Source organism: Gymnoscopelus braueri (assembly GCF_963280865.1).
Source record: "Gymnoscopelus braueri genome assembly, chromosome: 13".
Classification (NCBI taxonomy): domain Eukaryota; kingdom Metazoa; phylum Chordata; class Actinopteri; order Myctophiformes; family Myctophidae; genus Gymnoscopelus; species Gymnoscopelus braueri.
In genome coordinates, this window is record NC_137615.1 from 38,364,439 (window position 1) to 38,383,970 (window position 19,532).

General features: G+C 39.2%; 3 protein-coding genes across 4 annotated transcripts; 2 read left to right on the forward strand and 1 right to left on the reverse strand.

Moving 5' to 3' along the window:
* Positions 1–111: 111 nt before the first annotated feature.
* On the forward strand, positions 112–5,641 carry mfsd13al (major facilitator superfamily domain containing 13a-like). The gene is made up of 8 exons (XM_080446013.1): positions 112–188; positions 866–1,164; positions 1,367–1,681; positions 2,332–2,748; positions 2,894–3,048; positions 3,244–3,327; positions 3,913–4,056; positions 4,634–5,641. The coding sequence occupies exons 2-8, from the start codon at positions 955–957 to the stop codon at positions 4,773–4,775; spliced, it is 1,467 nt and encodes a 488-aa protein (XP_080302139.1). The 5' UTR covers positions 112–188; positions 866–954; the 3' UTR covers positions 4,776–5,641.
* A 165-nt stretch (positions 5,642–5,806) lies between these two features.
* Positions 5,807–8,324, reverse strand: LOC308097898 (uncharacterized protein). 2 transcript variants are annotated; one of them, XM_080446015.1, is made up of 6 exons: positions 8,230–8,324; positions 7,470–7,817; positions 6,716–6,810; positions 6,506–6,553; positions 6,149–6,259; positions 5,807–5,982 (listed from the first exon to the last, which is right to left on the reverse strand). In XM_080446015.1, the coding sequence occupies exons 1-6, from the start codon at positions 8,312–8,314 to the stop codon at positions 5,929–5,931; spliced, it is 741 nt and encodes a 246-aa protein (XP_080302141.1). In that variant the 5' UTR covers positions 8,315–8,324; the 3' UTR covers positions 5,807–5,928. The 2 variants fall into 2 exon arrangements, with proteins under 2 accessions (XP_080302141.1, XP_080302140.1); XM_080446014.1 differs by having other exon boundaries at positions 6,716–6,813.
* A 1,565-nt stretch (positions 8,325–9,889) lies between these two features.
* On the forward strand, positions 9,890–16,605 carry LOC308097900 (ER lumen protein-retaining receptor 2-like). Its single transcript, XM_080446017.1, has 5 exons — positions 9,890–10,171; positions 12,123–12,223; positions 12,894–13,052; positions 14,268–14,520; positions 15,034–16,605. The coding sequence occupies exons 1-5, from the start codon at positions 10,081–10,083 to the stop codon at positions 15,066–15,068; spliced, it is 639 nt and encodes a 212-aa protein (XP_080302143.1). The 5' UTR covers positions 9,890–10,080; the 3' UTR covers positions 15,069–16,605.
* Positions 16,606–19,532: the final 2,927 nt, after the last annotated feature.

A 19,532-nucleotide genomic window follows, 5' to 3' on the forward strand; every position in this document is an offset into this window, starting at 1 on the left:
ATACATGCACGAACACAGACCTTTTCCGTATCCGCTGATTAGCGGATATGTAACCTGGCAAAGTGAATTGATCCGATTGATCAATGTTTATGTCCTGTAGTCCCGCCTATTTCCGCATTTACAGAGGAATGGAGTTTGACTGGACTGGGACGCGGCGCTGCATTTAATTGATGTTAGACCGGATTATTGTAAGTTATTTCCCATAATAACTCTATGATTATTACACATTTAAAGCCTGATTTGTGACAGCAGTCATCAAGGTCTTGAGGTTATGCTATAGTCATTTACCTTCCACTTAATGTGCGAAATGAACCGATGCTGAAGATGCAACAGCTGAAAGTACGCGACTATACTGTGTTAATTGACATATTTGTACTTACATTTTGGTGCTGGTATTCAGTAGTGTAAAGTAACTAAGTACATTTACTTAAGTACTGTACTTAAGTACAATTTTACAACAGTAACAGTATCTAGATTTTGATTATTATTACAAAACATACAGTAGCCACTTCAACTCTATATACATTTCAGCCATTTGAAAATAGCTGATCTACAAGCTCACAATGCGTTGCGATGCTCACGCATTGTGAGCTTGTAGCTCTGCTATTTTCAGTAGATTTTTATACCTTTGAAAGCTTGTGAACTGGGACATTCTTTATAATGAGTACTTTCTACTTTTGGTACATTTTGTACATTTTGATACCAATACTTTTGTACTTTTACTCAAGCGAATTTAGAATTCCGGACTTTTACTTGTAACAGAGTATTTCTACATTGCAGTATTGATACTTTTAAGTACTTCTTCCACCACTGCTGGTATTTCACTGTCATCTGGCTGTTTCAACTAATTTAAGCTTCGTTACAGATGTGTTAAAAAAGCAGCTGTGTGGAATCGGCCCGTCGCAGTAGCCTACATAACTTGGTGTAACCTAGTATTCGCTTAATTGGACCACCATGACCGTGGAGAAACCAGCCTCAGGTGCACGCACCTACGGAGGAGGAGTTCAGCGTCACCTGGTGAACTTTGGAATCCACCCTGCAGCAGTGTCCTACTCCATGACCACTCTTGGAGCTGGCATGATGAACAGTATCTTCAGCTTCTATTATGTCAAACTCTTCCTCAACAAATACAAGATATCAGAGGGAGCATTTCACCAGTCACAAGTGAGTACACACACCGGAAGTGCTGTGTTCATTTAAGACTGAGTGCACAAATGGATAAATGAACACACATGTGTGCGTAGGGAAATACTAGATGTGCATAGGAAAGTTAACTCAATGCACAGCATTCACAAAATGTCTTGAAATACAAATATGGACACACCTGGCTGGACGCTTCATTTTGGTATCATTTCCCCTCTCACAGATCGTGTACATGGTGTGGAATGCAGTGAATGACCCCCTGTTCGGTTACCTGCAAGACAACTCCCGTGTTCCCTGCTGCTCGCAGCGACGCCTGTCCATCCTATACGGAGCTCCCCTCTACTCCCTGGCCTTTCTGCTGGCCTGGTTCCCATGGCGGACGTACACCCCCGGCGACTGGATGAGCGGCCTCCACTTGACGGTGGCGCTCTGCGCGTTCGATGGCTTGTTGACGTTTGTGCTGTTGGCACAGTGCGCCCTGTTCGCTGAAATCTCCGGCCACCATCAGAGTCGCCTACGACTCATCAAGTACAACCAAGTAAGCAAGGGAGCAAGGATTCATTGTTGAATTTATCACTTAGAGCTGCAATCCACAACTTTTGTGTATGAATAAAACGTTATTTTAACCAGTCTGTATGCTAGACTATAACTAACACAACTGTAGTGGTTGGAGGTGGTCTACCTGCTCTTCTGTTTTTAGAAATCTGGATCCTGTGGCCCCTGTAAACCACCACTGGTTGACAAGAGGTATTGCATGAAGCTCAAAGCTAAATATCTCCCCTGCCCAAACAGGCTTTCTGTCTTAGCTTAGCAGTAGAAATTTCGGAGGCCTGGGTTAGAATCCTGGGTAGGACATAACTCTTGTGGATTGCAGCTTTAACCACTCAAACCCTACTTCGTTGATCAGAGTCCCCCAGGCCCCTCCTTGTTTACCTCTACACCAAATCTCTTTGCCCAAAAGAGGCAATCTGCAAGCTCACAAGATGATGCGTTGCAACATGTTGTAAGCTTGTAGATCTGCTATTTTTGCTGAATGTTTGCCTATCATGACACGCCCGAATAGGAATGCTAGGGTTCAAGTGGTTGAATAGTGGTAAAGATATCATTAATATCTCAATTTTAGAATCTAGTGTCCTTTAGTTTAGCGAACTTTAGCCCATGCATTCTCCTTTCATTCTTCATTCTCAGGTGGCATCCCTCATTGGTTCCTCCAGTGTGCTGTTCTGCGGGCTCCTCTCCAACAACATGGATGATTTCCCAGCCTTCCAATGGTTTACTGTGCTGGTAGCCATCCTGGCGTGTGGCTGCATGCTCTATACAGGCTTCCACAGTGAAAGTCGCTTTGATAACAAAGGATCCACTGGGTCTGTTGACGAGGCTGCTGGCGAATCAGCGCTCTCCTTCTCCGCCGTCATGTCTATGTCGAAGCAGATCTTGACCAACAGGGACTTCCAGCTCTTTGTGGTCATGAACTTTTTCCAGGTCTTCATGGTGGCTTTCTGTAATAACTTCACCATGATATATGCTGAGCATCTAATTCCCCCCGATGCACTGCCGTCATTGGCTAAGAGTTTAATGTATGGAGCTGGATTCATTTGCCCACAGGTATTGTGCAGCACAGCCCTACTGTAGTTTTTTACGATATTAAATGTTGTTCAAGTGCTATTTGAAATGTACAGATTTGTCATTGGGGATGCATTTGTAAATCTCTGTGACTCACTTTATAATGTAACCCTTTTCTCAACCCTAGATATTAGTCCTCTGTCTCCAAAATCTACTCCATAGTCTTGGCTACTACAAGATGATTCTTTTAAGCTTCTACGTGGAGGCAGGAATGGCTGTGGTTATGCTGGCTCTGGGTCCTCACTACTATTACATACTAGCATTCTTCCTCATTGCTAACATGTAAGAGACTACACCATTTCTACTGAATGTCATATATTTTGCAGTGTTTTACATGTTACAGTTACAATTTATAAACATTACTATATTATATATATATGTCATTTCAAGTGTTTAATCTTTCTTTAATGCCATGAGTTTTATATCACATGTTGTAACAAATCAATATATCTGCTCTCTCTTGTATTCTTTATACAGGGTCATTACTCAGGCGACCTTCAGTCTATTCTGTCTGCCTCTGGCTGACATAATTGACTCAGACCTACAGAGGTACAAGCGCAGGTAAAAACGAAAAAAGGAGAAGAAAAAAAGACAGATAATGTCCTGGTATGTCAGTACACTGTGTAGTCCAGTCATCCAACACAAATAGAGCATACCGTTTGGTTTGACCACTTATTGGCAAAGACATTATAACTCCAGGTGCACCTACAGTAAAGCTTGATTTATACTTAGTTGCATGCCTGAGTCACGTGCCGAAAATGGCTGAGCTACAAGCTCGTAGCTTGTGAGCTTGTAGATCTGCTATTTGCAGTGTGTGACACCAGTGCGCAATAAGTATAAATTAAGCATAAAATGCAAAATGTCAATAGGCTGCCCTGAATTTGTTTAGATGTCAACATGAAATCCAAAGCTGAGGAAGATCCTTGGTGGATCAAACGTCTGAATAAAGTTCTAGTTATTTGTTCCTTCATGGTTTCTTTCCAGTGTACCTTGCTAAAACATTTATTTATGCAAGTGTGCAGTATTCTTAAACATCAAATCCCTTAATATGCAGTAATGATGATATTTGGCAGTCATTGGAACTGAACTGTTATTTAAATAGTGATTCAATATTTTAATATGATTATTTTGGTTTTGTCTCTGTAGTTCTCCCCTCTCCTCTATGGTGTTTGGAACAAATGCACTTTTCACTAAACCTGCCCAATCGCTGGCACCTATGCTGGTGGTTAGTATTCTCAACCAGTTTGGCTATGAAGAGCTGAAAGAGGCAGGGAGCACTTCAAATCAAAGGTAAAGACTACATCTCAATGGCAATTCTCTTTCATTTCAGTCTGAACTAACTGGTCTAACTGCAGTTGCTGTTTGGGAGACACACTGTACAATTGAGAATATTGGGCTCAGACATCCAGGATTAGTTTGTCATGCTCTAATGACAACACATTTCCTCATTCTTTACCTCACCTCAGTGTATTGTTAGCCTATTTACAGTATATAGATCCTCATTCTGTGAAGTGACTTTGTGCAGCTGTTTAGCTATTTGTGCCCCCTAGTGATGGAAAAATAAACATTTGAGCACTGAGGAAATAATTATTTAAAATAAGCAACATCGCATGATAAGGTTTATTTTAAGTTATACTATTGGGTGTGTTTAATTTGTTCCTATAAATGAACGTTTGAATTTTGAATGAGAAAAGAATAAAACAGATATTGGATGAATGTAATTTTAACTAGGCTATAGGAAAAACAAAAAAGGTTATGAAATATAAATACACTTTCACCACTGCAGTTCTAAATGATATTCAACATACAAATATTTGGTCCACATGAATAAGTACACATTTATATTATTGTTCATTCTTCTTCTCAGTGCATTGGAAGACCTGCATGGGGCCATGTTCTACTTAGTGTGTCTGGTGCCCATGTGTGTTGCTGTTCTACAAGCCCTGGCCTGGAAGCCATTCTCCATACGTAACAGTCATACAGTTGACACAAAGTATATGGACGGCTAACTTTGACAACCTGTCAGTCCAACAAAACTGTTTGGATATCCGGATTCTGTTGGCTTTGGTGTTGGGAGTCAGTTTAGTGTTGAACACGAAGATAAGATGGACAGCACGTTGTGTGTTGTTTTGAGGACTTTTCAGGATTGAGAAAAACAGATAACAGTCAAGTGAACTTTTGCCAGGGTTTACAAAATGGGATCAAAAAGTTTTCTTTACTGAGTAATAGCTCATCAACCTGTCATGCCTCTTAACAATCAGTGCACTAACTGTGATGATTTGATTGTAAAAGTGTGACTCACCAAGATGTCTTAACAAGCAGACAGATTGTGAAAGTCTGATTGCCTCACATTACTTCAAAGTGTGGCAGTTTGCTTAATGGTAGTCTCACGTAGCCAGACCATTAGAGATCTCAGACTACTGACTCGTCTGGGGAAATATGAGTTCAATATATGGGATAGAACAGCGGCGAGAACGGCTGCTAACAAACCTACGCACACTGATTTGAAAACCAAATCGTATCACTGTCCCAGTATGAAGAACAACCATAAAGTCTTTGCATTGGTTCTGCAATGCAGTTATTGTTTAACCCATACATTTAATTTAAATGTCACCAGACGCATCAGTAGGTAGAGATGAATTGGTCATCTAGCTAGCATAATGGGGGCTACACCCTGCACTCGTACTGTATATAGTGGGAATTTTCCTTTATTTCTTTTATTTGGGACTGTACTTTAGGGTGCATACAGAATACTGTAAGCATTCCATTGTGCCTTTCTCCTGTCATGGCAATGGATGTGCCATTTTGTGATGATTACTTCTAAGTACAATAAAGGGATCAGGTGTAACAGGACAATTACTATACATTTTTTATACTGTTTTATTACACAAACCATGTAAGTTTATATTACACACATATCTACATAGTGTGTGTGTGTGTGTGTGTGTGTGTGTGTGTGTGTGTGTGTGTGTGTGTGTGTGTGTACTGTGTACTATATACACAGTATATAAAAAGAACTGAGTCAACTGTCTTTGACACAGGAAGAGTTAACAGTAAGACATTAACATATCAGTTTATTTGGATCCTGTTTAACTTATCTCTTCACATATCGGCCAAGAATTAGGCAAGGTAGCAATGTCATCCTATATTCTTGCTTGGCAGTTACAGGTTTTGATAGATGTCATCAGTTGGAGAGTTTGACTGTGGATCTTCTGCCTGTAATAAGATTAGTTATCAAATAATAAAATGGTAAACTGTTTACATTGCAAGTTCACTGAGAAACGAAACAGACATTGCTACAGAGAAGTTTCCGATATGTGTCCTATGTCTTACAGAGGGAAACCACAGCATTCTGTAATAACATTTGTGCTTGTCATTTCACCTTGCTTTGAGAGGGGCCTCGCTGGTCCTTTTGATGGCGGGTAAACCGTAAGTTCCCTCTGCTAAACTCTTGCACCACAGCACGGAACTGCATTCTTGTTGCTGAATCATGCTGTATTAATAGGACATAATCAATTAGTTATTTAACACTCCACCTTGAAGTTGTTTTTTAAGAAATAATGATACTGTAATTACTGTAACACATTCTGTGATTTGTGTACATGCCACAAATTGTATACAAAAAATATTCGTTTCTACGTATTAGTGATTTTTAGAGACTTGATCTTCCTCTTTTTTCTTCTTCAGCGGGTTTTCCACAGTTTGATAAAAAGGAAACAAGCGTAAAACAATCACAAACCTGGTGAACTGTTCTTCCTGACCCTCTGCTACATATGACATGACCATTCTGAAATATGGAGAACAGGTTCAACCACAAGTGTATACATGCAGTAGATTGACTGTTTTCCATAATTTCACGTTTGGAAGGTCTTGTTTGAATATTTATTACGGTGGCAGATCTTGGAAAAGCCATACAACATCCAAGAAACATAAATTGTTCAAGTATTACCTTCTTATGAAAAATAAGTATGATTACTGCCAGGCTGTAGACGGTCATGAGGGCAAACGGTAGCCATATTGATATGGATATCACCATTGACATATCTTCTGAAAGCATAAAGGACAATTTTAAAATAAAAACAGTTCCACCAAATAATCGTATTGGCCGCTCCTATGCCAATGCTTAGTTACTAATATTTTATTTGACTGTGGTGATTCCTTTATTCATCTTGATTCTATTTGAGAGCAGCACCCCACCCCAAAAAAAGCATGAGAAAATAATATATTAATACTAATATACAAATTTTACAAGACTGACATCATAAAATTATCATAACACTTTCTCATGGTCAGCAAAGTCCTTTGTGTCTATCTTTGAGTGTTTTTTTTGTGAAGAACATGTTTTTGTGTACTTGAATGAATTAGAAATGAGTGCATGCATGTGTGTGTGTATGTGTGTGCGTGCGAGTACATATGTCAAGGTGTGGTCTGTCAAAGTTACATTTTTGTAGTTATATTGTTACTGTGTTAATTATGTTTAATATGCTTGAAATCTGCACACACACATTATGGCTAATAATGTATGTGTGTAGATTTTAAGCAAAGGTATCATAAGTGAGTGTGAATGTCTAAATATTCAAATTAATGCAATGTTTGTATTTTCTTTCTTATTTTCTTTTGCTATTTGCTATTTCTCCTTAGTGTTCAGTTTTTTTCTTTTACATTCTTTGTGTAAATAAATGAAGGACAATAAATACTCTTACCCCTCACTGTAAGAGTAGTTGCCGATCCTATCATCTGTGCTCCTGGTTCATGTTTTCCATTGAGCACTGCAACACAGTAGTATATCCCACTTTCATTGACATTAAGCGACTTGATGTTTAGTGATGCTCCGTCCAGTCTGTACTTGGGAGTACTGGTAGTACTGGTAGTCAAGTGGAGTTGATGATGGGATTGTTGTTTGAAAACAAACCACTGGAACTGAAAGCCAGCACTCTGACAGGCCGAACTCAACTGGCAAGGAAGAGAAACAGATTGTCCACTGTTCCGCCACCTCTTCTCTGGCTGTTCCAGTGACTGGCACCTCTCTGTGTTCAGCACCCTGCCTGGAACTAATGAACAGAGATATTGTTAAGTGTGAGAAGTATACATTAATGTATATCATTCACATACAGTGTTCATTTAACTAAGAGAGTATAAATGTAACCAAATGGTCCATTTGGTTACATTTGTTCACTCTGAGTTAATGTACAAATGGATACATGAACACTAAGGATTTTACTGTGTACAACAATACATTCTAGTATGCGCTACATCAAAATATAATATAGAGTAGAACAGTTTATCTCAAACACAAAGCAACAAGCAACATGCTTGTTGTTCAATTGTCTAACCAGAATGTTACTATGTACCAGCTTTACATTATAACTCATTAGGTACTTTAATTAGAAAAGTAATAATACATAGTATGTAATGCTAGATGGATTATGAGTGTGAGCTCACAGTATAAGATACCTATCTTACCTACTGCTGGTAGGCAGCTGAGTGAGAGAGATAGCCAAACAGACCAGCTCATTGCTGCAGTATGACAGAATGTGAATGAACTCATGACTCCTTGCGTAGAGCTTTCTAAATAGTCAATAAAAAGGAAGTCAGCATCCTGAAGTTCCCTAACTGTCACTTCCCTCTTATTACCTCTGTGACATGAGACTGATTGCATAGCAACTTCTGTTACATGAAAATGTACAGTGTTATCTCTGTCTTTGTAATCCCTGATGCTATGACGTAGGTAGGATTGGGCAATTAACTGAAAATATATCAAATCTCAAATGTCTCAGCAACACTGTTGAAGACAGTTGCAGGTACATGCTTCCATCCCCTGGGCAACATCTTTGACCTCTATGGTCAGAGACCATAGTGTTATACATGTATACAGTACAGCTGTGGTCTCAACCTTTTTAATTTCAAGATCTACCAGTTTGATATTCATTAGGCGCCATAGACTCCCATTTGATGCCTTTATTTAAATCTCTCTGACCCCAATCTACACTGTAAAATCCACAGTGTTAATTTAACTCAAAATGGACCCATAGAGGTCCATTTGTTTCCATGTGTACACTCTCAGAGTTACGGACGCGTAAGGGTCCATTTGGACCCCTGGTGGTCTCCAAACACCATGCTAAGAACCGGTGCAGTACAGTATGGGATGGCTCAGGTTATTATCAGGTTATTAGAGGACAGAGTAGAGCAATTTGCAATGGGCCTGGTCTTCAAGATACGCAAGGAAACAGGGATACCCAATACCCATGTAGCCTGGTAAACCCTCCCTCCGGAAATCTCATTTCTATTTGATTCCTGGAGTGATGGAAATGAGATTTCCGGAGGGAGGGTTTACCAGGCTAATACCCATGTACCTGTCAGACTACTTCAATAATGTGAAAGATACAAACAGGCACAACACCAGAGGGAGCTCCACTGATCTCACTCAACCCAGATTCGGCACAAAAATGGGGTCAAATTTGTTCTACTGCTATGCCACAACCACAAAAATGTGGAATGCCCTTCCGGCAAACAACAAAAAGTGTAACTCCTTACCCTCCTTCAAAACTGCCATAAAAGAGCACCTGTCTGCAATTTGTAAATAGTCTAAAAACTTCAGAAATGACCCCCCCCCCCAATGTTTACTGTAGGTTCATTGCTACTAGTGATAATTAAATGTCTTGTTTATTATTGTATATTATTGTATGTCTTTAAATGTCTTAATGAATTGAATACACAGGACCACATTGGAAACTTTTGTTTTGTTTTGTTTTATCCTTTTAACAATCATTGTAAATCGTACCTCTGTTGCAAACTGTTAATAAAGTATTCAATCAATCAAAAGTATAACTGTATAATAAACTGCTGAGAAACTCTGGATATACTGTATGCATATCGTTTATTTGGATCCCCAGGCCATTAGTTGCTGAGGAACACACCCTCTATTCTGGGTCCATATAAAGTATATATAGTCTGTCTCCTCATATAGTCATTATTATATTATAATTATAATATCACAGCGTTACAACTTACTTATAATAAACGTATATGTTGTCCCCGCCCATCAACGCTGTCACTCACTGCCTCTATCCAATCGAATGCCTTCTTTTTGTTTCGCCACGCCCCCTTCCACGTCGACTTGCAACTCGCCATATTTTCAATGTGATGTCTGATGTCTCCCACTGGCTCTGAGAAAGTTGCTGGAAAAACAGGACAAGACATTAACTTCTAGAAGTCGCGGTCGTTTCCCGAAGTGAGGAAGACTCATCCCCACTGAAACATCAGCACGTTTTCCATCCACAAGCCATTTTGTTTGATTCTCTCAGCTTCGCAACGATGAACGTGTTCAGACTGACTGGAGATCTGTCTCATCTGGCTGCGATCATCATCCTGTTGCTCAAAATATGGAAGAGCAGGTCGTGTGCAGGTAAAGACCGTTATTGGCTCTACAGCTCTTTATTAGATCTGTTGAAAAAGATCTCTTATTAGATCTATACGATCTCTATACGATCTTTTTTTTAAACCGTGCAGCTAGTTAGCATCTTAGCTAGTTTGACTGGCTGAGATTTAGCATTCATTCATTCACTCATGCGAGCCGGTGGCTAATGTGATCGCTGTGAGAGTACACCATAGGGACAGTTGTGACACTGTGTTAATAACCGGATGACGATGACGTATTAAAGCTCTAATATGTAATACTTTACCTGTCTGACATCATCACTCCTCATATCGACACTCGATTCATATCGGCTGTTCGACTTGTTAGGTCTTGGCTCTGACGTGGCGTTCTAGAAAGTGCTACGGAAGTAGCTAAACTAGCTCATTTCATACACTGTAGTTTCATATGCAGTGGTGCTCTGTGAACACATCTGTATAATATCTCTTTCAAAGGTTTTTGTTGAGTAGAGCTGAAATAAAAATGGCCTCACACACATCACACATTCGTGATCTCTGATGTCAACAGTGGTGTAAAGTAACTAAGTACATTTACTCAAGTACTGTACTTAAGTAACATTTTTAGGGACTTTTAGTTTATTGGAGTATTTCCAATTGTTGACTTCTACTCCACTACATCTCAGATGCAAATATTGTACTTTTACTCCACTACGATTATTTTTAAACTTTAGCCACTAGTTACTTTGTAGATTTTGGTTATTATTACAAAACACTAACCACTTCAACCCTATATACATTTCAGCCATTTGAAAATAGTTGATCTACAAGCTCACAATGCGTCGCGATGTAGATAATGCTATTTTCAAAAGATTTTAATACATTTTATACATTTTGAAAACTTGTGAAATGGTACATTCTGCATAAGGAGTACTTTATTCTTTTGGTACTTTAAGTACATTTTGATACCAATACTTTTGCACTTTTACTCAAGTAAATGTTGAATTCAGGACTTTTACTTAGTTGTAACAGAGTATTTCTATATTCCAGTATTGATACTTTTACTTACATACATTTACATTGTATGAACTAAAACACACCAATGGTGGTCAACAGCTCATGATCTCGGGCTCTTATCTTGTCCTTCATGTTCGTCCGATTCTGAACATGCAGTTGTCGTGCAAAGTCCGAATGTCCAATTATATGAAACTGCAGCATGTGCCAGATAAAGGCATTTGCTGGCTTGTCAGAGCATGTAAATAGACTTCTGCAAGAGCACACTGGCATCTGCTCTTTCCATCAAAGCTAATGTATCAAGCGCCATGTAGTAATAACACAGCTATGCCAGCTCCATATATTGTGCTGCTCATATATTTGTGATGGACCATCAAAGTAGGGAGGGGTAGCTTAAAAAGGTTTGACTCTGTGACGATATGGTGGTTAACGGATAGTTTAATCCCCTGGCAGACTGCCATACTCATTGTTAAAACAATTGGGAGTACAAAATAGTACCAACACAAGCTGTGGACCATACTCACCCACAAACCTGGGAAAATATAGAGATTGCCGAGCATCTCTGGAATATTCATTTTATTTTAACATAATGTTTATTGAAGGATTGTCACAGCTTACATGATAAGGAACAGCGATAAAGAAACGCTTCAAGTTTTCTGAAAGAAAACAAACAAACAAACAAACGCACAAGACAAACACAAACCCTCCCACCCAACCCTCTCCCAAAAAATACATTGACAGTAAATGAAAAGGTACAAAGAAGAGGGCGTCTCGGGAATATTCATTTGCACCTTCCTACAAGGGTCACTAAGGAGACGTGAATGAGGAAAGGAAGATAGCCTGGGATCAAATGAGATATCAGTATTAGGGATTAATAAAGGTCTATCTATCAGATATATTCTGTGTGCTGGTTTTACATTTTAGTAGCTAGTATCACCTTGTCATTTGCAAATTATATTTCTGTGTTCCAGGTATCTCTGGAAAAAGCCAGATCCTGTTTGCTTTGGTCTTCACCACTCGCTACCTGGATCTCCTCACCTCCTTCATCTCTCTGTACAACACAGCCATGAAGGTAAAGGATGTGCTGCATCTCAACTCTTGACCATTGAAAATGTCTGCACACTTGTCCCCATGGTTCAGACTGTGGTCATTGAACACATTGTGATGTGAATGTCCTGGAGTTATAGCTGTGGTTCTCAAACATTTTAATGTCAAAGGATCCCCATATTGATTTGTATTTGGCCGCAGACCCCATCTGAAAGGATTTTGTGCCATATACCCATAAAAGAAGACTTAATAATAATACATATTAGTATTAGTATTATTATTATTACATTTTTGGTAAACTTCCGGTTGACTTCTGTTTCATGGTATCTAGACAGTTACTGAGAACTGACTAACCGCTCCCTGTATCTAGATGAGATTCCCTGTCATTTCAAGGACTAATGTCCGAGCCGGCCATTTGTCCTTTGGGGGCAGGGTTACTATAGATAATATATCTCAATCACATACTGCTCTCTCCCTGAATCCAGAAAGACACTGACTGCTGAGACTTCTGTCTCCCATATTACATGATAGTTGATTTTTTAGTCAGTGTATTCCTGGCTCCAGTATTATATTGCATACATCATCAAGCTGTTGTTTTCAACGTACTGTACTATTTGGTCATAACATTTCCATATGTAAGCATAACACTGTAGAATGAATAACATGAAGGCCTTCCATCCTCTACTCCTCATCAGGTGATCTACATTGGCTGTGCTTATGCCACAGTCTACCTGATCTACATGAAATTCAAGGCAACATATGATGGCAACCACGACAGCTTCAGAATTGAGTTCCTGGTTGTTCCCGTAGCGGGCCTCTCCGTTCTCATCAACCATGACTTTTCTCTGCTCGAGGTTGGTCTTCTGTTTGATCAAGGACAAAAAGTCACAGAGTTTAACCCATTAAGACCTGAGGCAAATGCCTTCTAAATCAGTAGTTCTCACACTTTCAAGATTTTTCAAAAATGTAAAAAAAAAAGCAGATGTACAAGCTCGCAGCGCGGCACTAAGTGACGCGTTGTGAGCTTGTATATCTGCTATTTTTGAATACCCAACGCAAAAATCTAAAATGATGCAGATGCTTTCCCGGTTTTATTGGGTTAATGCTTCAGTGAACTTACCAGTATGAAAAGGCAGGGACTTATATCAAAACATAAAACTGTGCTTGTTTTGAATAGTGAAGGTTCAATGTGTGCTGCTCACTGCAATGCTTAACTTATACTTGATTGTGCAGAATGCGCACCTGTGTCACTCGCTGAAAATAGAAGATCTACTAGTAGCTCACAATACGTCATGTGCTGTTGTGCGCGTGTAGTTTACAATTTACAATTAGGCATTTAGCAGTGCTCTTAATCCAGAGCGATTTACAGTAAGCAAGTTAAACACGAGGTAATGCATCAAATGCATAGAAATAGTAATCTAGGATCATAAGTAAACCAAGAACCTATCATCAGTCCTAACAGTATAATATTTAAAAAATATATGATCTGTACATTGAAACTATACAAACTATAGGATGCCAGGTCAACAAATGAACCTGGCATCTCTCTACATAACATGCTATCTAAATTGTATTTTAAGCTTTGCATAAGCCTTCGTCAAGGCTAGGGCAACTGCTACACCAAATATACTGGAATGATGTGGCGCCTGAAGAGGTGAGTCTTCAGATTACGGTGGAAGATTGGGGTTCATCTATTTTCAGTGGCGACGATGGCACGCAATAAGTTATAAATCAGGCCTAACTGGGCCTGTCACGATTATTACATAATCACACTTATTTGAGAAAATCGTAATAATTCTTTGCATAATCGTCATAATCGTTTACATGTTGTAAATGTTTCCTTTTCAAACATTTTCCAAAAATAGCGTGACGTGCTTCCACTATTTTTTAAAACATTTTTTAGAGTATAAAATTATTAAATGTGTCAGTTATTAAGTTATTTGTCATCATCCCTGTGCAATTTGTGATTATGAAGACTAAACACCAGACAGAAATTTTAATTGTATTCATATGTTCCAATGTTCAATATACCCAAATAAAAACACAATTAAATTGCTCTCTCCCATTAGATCCTATGGACATTCTCCATCTACCTGGAGTCCGTGGCGATCCTGCCCCAACTTTTCATGATCAGCAAGACTGGCGAGGCAGAGACCATCACGACCCACTACCTGTTCTGCCTCGGCCTCTATCGAGCCCTTTATCTCTTCAACTGGATCTGGCGTTTCTATTTCGAGGGCTTCTTTGACATGATTGCCATCGTTGCCGGTGTGGTCCAGACCATCCTCTACTGCGACTTCTTCTACCTTTATGTTACCAAAGGTGGGTTCCCTCCCTGCTTCTTGCATCCATCATTGCATTCGTCCTGCAATAGGCCTACGGTATTCACATTCTTCATAGTGGTGTGGGGGTAGTGAGTTCCAATGTAGTACCACCTGTTTACACCTAAGAAACACATGAGTGGACATACACTCATGTCCAGGTATTGGGTTAGGTAGCAATTTCTAGAGAACTAACAATACTAGCGTACATTATAACAAAATGAGATTGAGACTATTATTTAATGATCATTGGTTGCAATCAATATATATTGTTTCTGTTTTATTACAGCATAAACATTACACTGCATTCATTCCCATATACTGTACATACATATACACACACACCCCCACAGGTATAGTGATGAGCACTCGGTTGTACAACAGTGTTACTTGGTCAAAAATATCTGATATTCGAGTTAACAGTGCGTTGCATCGTGACACGTTGTGCGATTGGGGTATAAATTCAGCTTTAATCACATTAACTTTGTTTCAATCCTTTGCATCTCTGGATCAGTCCTGAAAGGCAAAAAGCTGAGCCTGCCAGCATAAGAACTACAGGAGGACATGGCGACTCCCAGATGACTCAGGACGCGTGGACGTGACATCATGGAATCCCGCCGAACCAGCGTAAGATGCCTGAGACAGTGCCAATGGAGGGGAGAGGGAGAGGGGGGTAAAAACACTAGTCTTCTTGATGAGTATTGATGGAACTGGTAAACGCCAACAAGCTCCAGAACTGAACAAAGATCATCCCAGGTCAACACTCAACCTTTGGATTTCCGTGTTCAACGTCTCGCCTTAAAACTTGTTTTCATTGCTGTTCAAATAGGAGAAAAGCTTTTTTCTACATGTGAGGTGTATACGCTTTTTTTTCTTCCTTTTTTGTATGACAAAACACACATTGTCACAAATTATGTTTGACTTCTAGAAAAGTACCTTGTTGAACTCAGTTATGAAATGCACAAATGTACAGTCTTATTAAAGGAGTGGGATAAATATTGTATGAGTGCCTGATAACGCTTTATGTCCATTTTCTTCAGACAGTATTTTACTTTATTTAAAAGAAAATTGCGTGGTAGGGATATACCTTTTTTTGGGGTAGTGGCTCCTGAACTTTTAAGTATCCTACCCATGATGCATTGTGTGAACAGCCAGAACTCAGTGGTATACCATAAAAATAGATTGGGCATTACGTTATGGATGGTTAAGTTTAGGTATGGGTTTGGTGGGGTTAAGGTCAGGGTTATGGGTTGGGGTTTTGCCAATGAGATTTCTTGACCTCCTGTATTCAGAGCTTTTAAAAATTAGGTACTGGTTCAGGAGCCACAACCATGATTATTATTTTTTGTCTAAACAGAATTGTTTGCATATTCAGTTTTGTTACCATTAATATTATTTGGATATATAATTTGTACCCTCTCTTTGAACCTATCCATAATGGCCTACAGCTGTTCACTGATACTTTTCCTTTTTTGCCTCATTATACTGTATAGATGTAAACAAAAACACAAAATTTATATACAGGAGCAATATATCAACACTTATAGGCTGCAACTCATTTTGTACCTAGTTTAGAACCACAGCCTTTCTCCCTGCTATTGCTCCACAACAGTGAAGTGAATAACCTATGGACTATAGTAAGAACATGTTCTAGTATCATGATCCCAATCAGCAATGTAAGTTTAAACACTGCAATTAACTAGAGCACAGTAACAGTGAATAATCAATATGATTAGTTTGTAAAACTAAAGTATGTAGATGCTGGGATGGTAAGACTCACAACAAAATGGACTGGTTGTAACATGTAATTTGACCATATTAAGTAACAAATGTTACTTAAATGTACATTTTATCTGACATTGTGCATTTGCATGTCTCAGACAGCATTTGGCGATAGTGTTCATGGTTTTTATTGGGTAGACTTAAGTTAAATGTAAAGATCATCAATCTCATTTTAAAATGGATTTTAACACTGCTTCCAGAGAAATAATTTTAACTAGTCATTCCTTAAGAATTATTTCATCACTTTGACATGTCTGATTTTGTGCATGATATCACCTCCATTAAAAGATTTTTTTTGAAAGTCCTCTGACTGGTTTATAATGCAGGAATACTAGACGCATTGATTGCAGTTTTGTATTATATTATATTAAGAAGTTGACAATTGAAAATGTTTACACACTCAAACATTTGTTAAGATATGTATGATGGGTATAACGGATTCCACTCCGTACAATGAATTCAAATTTGTAGTGTCTTACAATGCTCAAGTAGAAGTACTTCATCAAATGAACGCCTTTAGAATAAAATTTCAAAAGTGTAAATGCAAGTAAAAGTAGCATTTGGAGGCCTAACATCCGGTATAAAATATTCAGTTCCAATTGAGCACAATTGTCTTTGAAGGTGAACTTGGAGTGCTTTAGTATATTCTGCCAAGAATCCCCACCCCCTCCAACTGCTGGAAATAAACCATCTGTTCACAAGTTGTACTTTAATATCTTTGGCGTCAAAAAGGATGACCTTCCTATAGCTCAGATTCTCAGAAATGTTCTTTTATCAAATAAAGCCATGAGCCAAAGTGATAAGTAAACAAGTGTTGCGTATTTAAAAATGACAGGGCAGATAAATAAAGCTATCATTTTTTAAACATAGAAATACAAATCGGCAGTATCATGCCTTGGTTGATATGCTGTGTATACTGTTATTCCCAGTGCAATACAACAGTGGTTCTCGACCAGCTGCTGGGAGGTAAAAAGTGAGCCATGAGATCACAGCCAAAGATCACCAGTTACCCACCTAAGCCCTATTAGAGACTTTCTTGTGCTATGATTAAGTGCTCTCTGCAAGCTCATAATGCATCACATTGCTGTGAGCCTGTAGATTGACAATATTTGCTATTTTTGAAAATCTTTGAACATTTTGCCAACCAAAAATAGAGATTAGTTAAAATAAAAAAAATAAAAACATCTATTTACAATACCTTAATATAATGAGAAGCTAGCAGATGGCCTAGTCTGGTAAGAGAAAGTGTGTGTGTGTGTGTGTGTGTGTGTGTGTGTGTGTGTGTGTGTGTGTGTGTGTGTGTGTGTGTGTGTGTGTGTGTGTGTGTGCGCGCGCGTGCGTGCGCGTGTGTGTGCGCGCGTGTTTGCCAGAGGCTGACCCTGCACTTTGACCTCCCGACAGAGTGTTGAGGGCAGAACAATCAACGTTCTCCCAGGAAATAAGAAAATAATTAAAACAAAGCAACTGTATCTTGTTCACAGACCTTGACGTTTCACCCTGTGTTTCACACACGCACGCGCGCACGCACGCACGCACGCACGCACGCACGCACGCACGCACGCACGCAGACACACACACACACACACACACACACACACACACACACACACACACACACACACACACACACACACACACACACACATCATGCAGTAGAATGGGACAGGGGCTAAATATTATATGTATTGCTTGACATTTTCCTTCAAGTGTAACAGAAATTGAACACAATGGAAGTGTTGATAACAGGCACTGAAGACAGAACAGCGGATGATGGAGAACAAGGTCTGGCCAGAGCACATATGGCAGGGTGACAGCTTGTACTACCAACATGAACACTAGAGATAACCAGAGAGATTGGTAGCTCTGAAATGGTATGCATGACATGTTATTATTTATGATAAGTAATTATAATAACTTATTTCTAATAGGACTAGTGTCAGGCCGTAGCTCTAACACCAGATATTGTCAGACAGAGACACAGGGCCCTAGTTTGAAGGGTGTAGTTTGAAATGTTTGTTTTTCTGTTGTTTATTTTATTCTGTTTTAAGTTTATTTAGTTTTTGTTTTTCTTCAGTTGGTTATTCTTTTGACACAGGATTTTGCCGGGTTTGTACTGCTGAATAACAAAACATCAGGACTATAGGCTATCTTTCTGTACTGTACCGCTCCAGGACTAAGAAGTGAGTTGAAACGTATAGGCTCTGTGCATAACTATAAGTCCCGGGAAACACACATAAAGGTATCAATGTCATTTGCGTTTCCCGTTCAAATCTGCAACCAAGCCAATCAAATGAAGCCATGGGACACTGAACCAGATCAGGAAACAGGTATGCCACGTTCTGGATATCAGAGCCAATTGCTGACTCCTCTCAGTTCCCCCAATGAGGCTTACAAACGAACCCTCTGCTCCCCACTAACAAACCTCTGGGATTGGGACTACCACTACACAATTCAACAGGTGCATTTCATATTTATTTATCAACCCATGTTGCCCATATCAACCTTTATAGGCCATTATATGGCATGTTATGTTAATAATGTTAATACTGTCAATATTCAGTGTTGTGCATGAACCTCACAGGGACAAATATGTAGTTTGTGCAAACATAGTGGCAATACAAATAATTCGGCATCTGAAAATAGCCAGCTGTTCCCTTGAGAACCAGCAGAGGGAGTTCCCACATTGGAGCATTTCCTCTTTTCTGTTGTACACTAGGCCATACTGTTATTCAGTGCCAGTGGCAGGCAAGGATCTGTTCATGAAGATGGAGATTTGCATTTAAGAATAAGATCTTAAACATTTAGCTGTAACTGTTTCCACGCAACAATGTTATTCAATATGAGGCACATAACTTATTCTTCTTTGTCTTGGGGAGAATTAAACAGATTCACTCTCTCACCAAATCATGCCATTACTAAATACAAAACATTATGATTAATGGCAAGGTTTGGTGAGAGAGTGAGAGTCTGTTAAAATGTTAAACACGAGTGACAAAGTGTACCCTTGACTCTACTCTTATTTAATCGTATTATGAATAAGCACATTCGTACCCATTTCAGAGCTATACCAATCTCCCTTTTATGTCTACTTAACTAGTGTTCTTGTTGGTAGAAGAGCTGTCACCCTGCTGCATGTACTCTGTGGCCAGAGCTTCTTCTCCATCATGGGCTGTTCTGCCTTCAGTGCCTGTTATCGACACTTCAATAGGTGTTGAATCTCTGCAACACATG

Excerpts from the sequence above, each read along its gene's own strand:
- LOC308097900 (XM_080446017.1), top strand. The coding sequence starts at position 10,081 with ATGAACGTGTTCAGACTGACTGGAGATCTGTCTCATCTGGCTGCGATC. Across the intron at positions 12,224-12,893 it reads TGTACAACACAGCCATGAAG|GTGATCTACATTGGCTGTGC; the intron begins GTAAAGGATGTG and ends ACTCCTCATCAG. Across the intron at positions 13,053-14,267 it reads ATGACTTTTCTCTGCTCGAG|ATCCTATGGACATTCTCCAT; the intron begins GTTGGTCTTCTG and ends CTCTCCCATTAG.
- mfsd13al (XM_080446013.1), top strand. The coding sequence starts at position 955 with ATGACCGTGGAGAAACCAGCCTCAGGTGCACGCACCTACGGAGGAGGA. Across the intron at positions 1,682-2,331 it reads GACTCATCAAGTACAACCAA|GTGGCATCCCTCATTGGTTC; the intron begins GTAAGCAAGGGA and ends CTTCATTCTCAG. Across the intron at positions 2,749-2,893 it reads CTGGATTCATTTGCCCACAG|ATATTAGTCCTCTGTCTCCA; the intron begins GTATTGTGCAGC and ends TCTCAACCCTAG.
- LOC308097898 (XM_080446014.1), bottom strand. The coding sequence starts at position 8,314 with ATGAGTTCATTCACATTCTGTCATACTGCAGCAATGAGCTGGTCTGTT. Across the intron at positions 6,814-7,469 it reads AACTACTCTTACAGTGAGGG|AAGATATGTCAATGGTGATA; the intron begins GTAAGAGTATTT and ends TTATGCTTTCAG. Across the intron at positions 6,554-6,715 it reads TACTTATTTTTCATAAGAAG|AATGGTCATGTCATATGTAG; the intron begins GTAATACTTGAA and ends TCCATATTTCAG.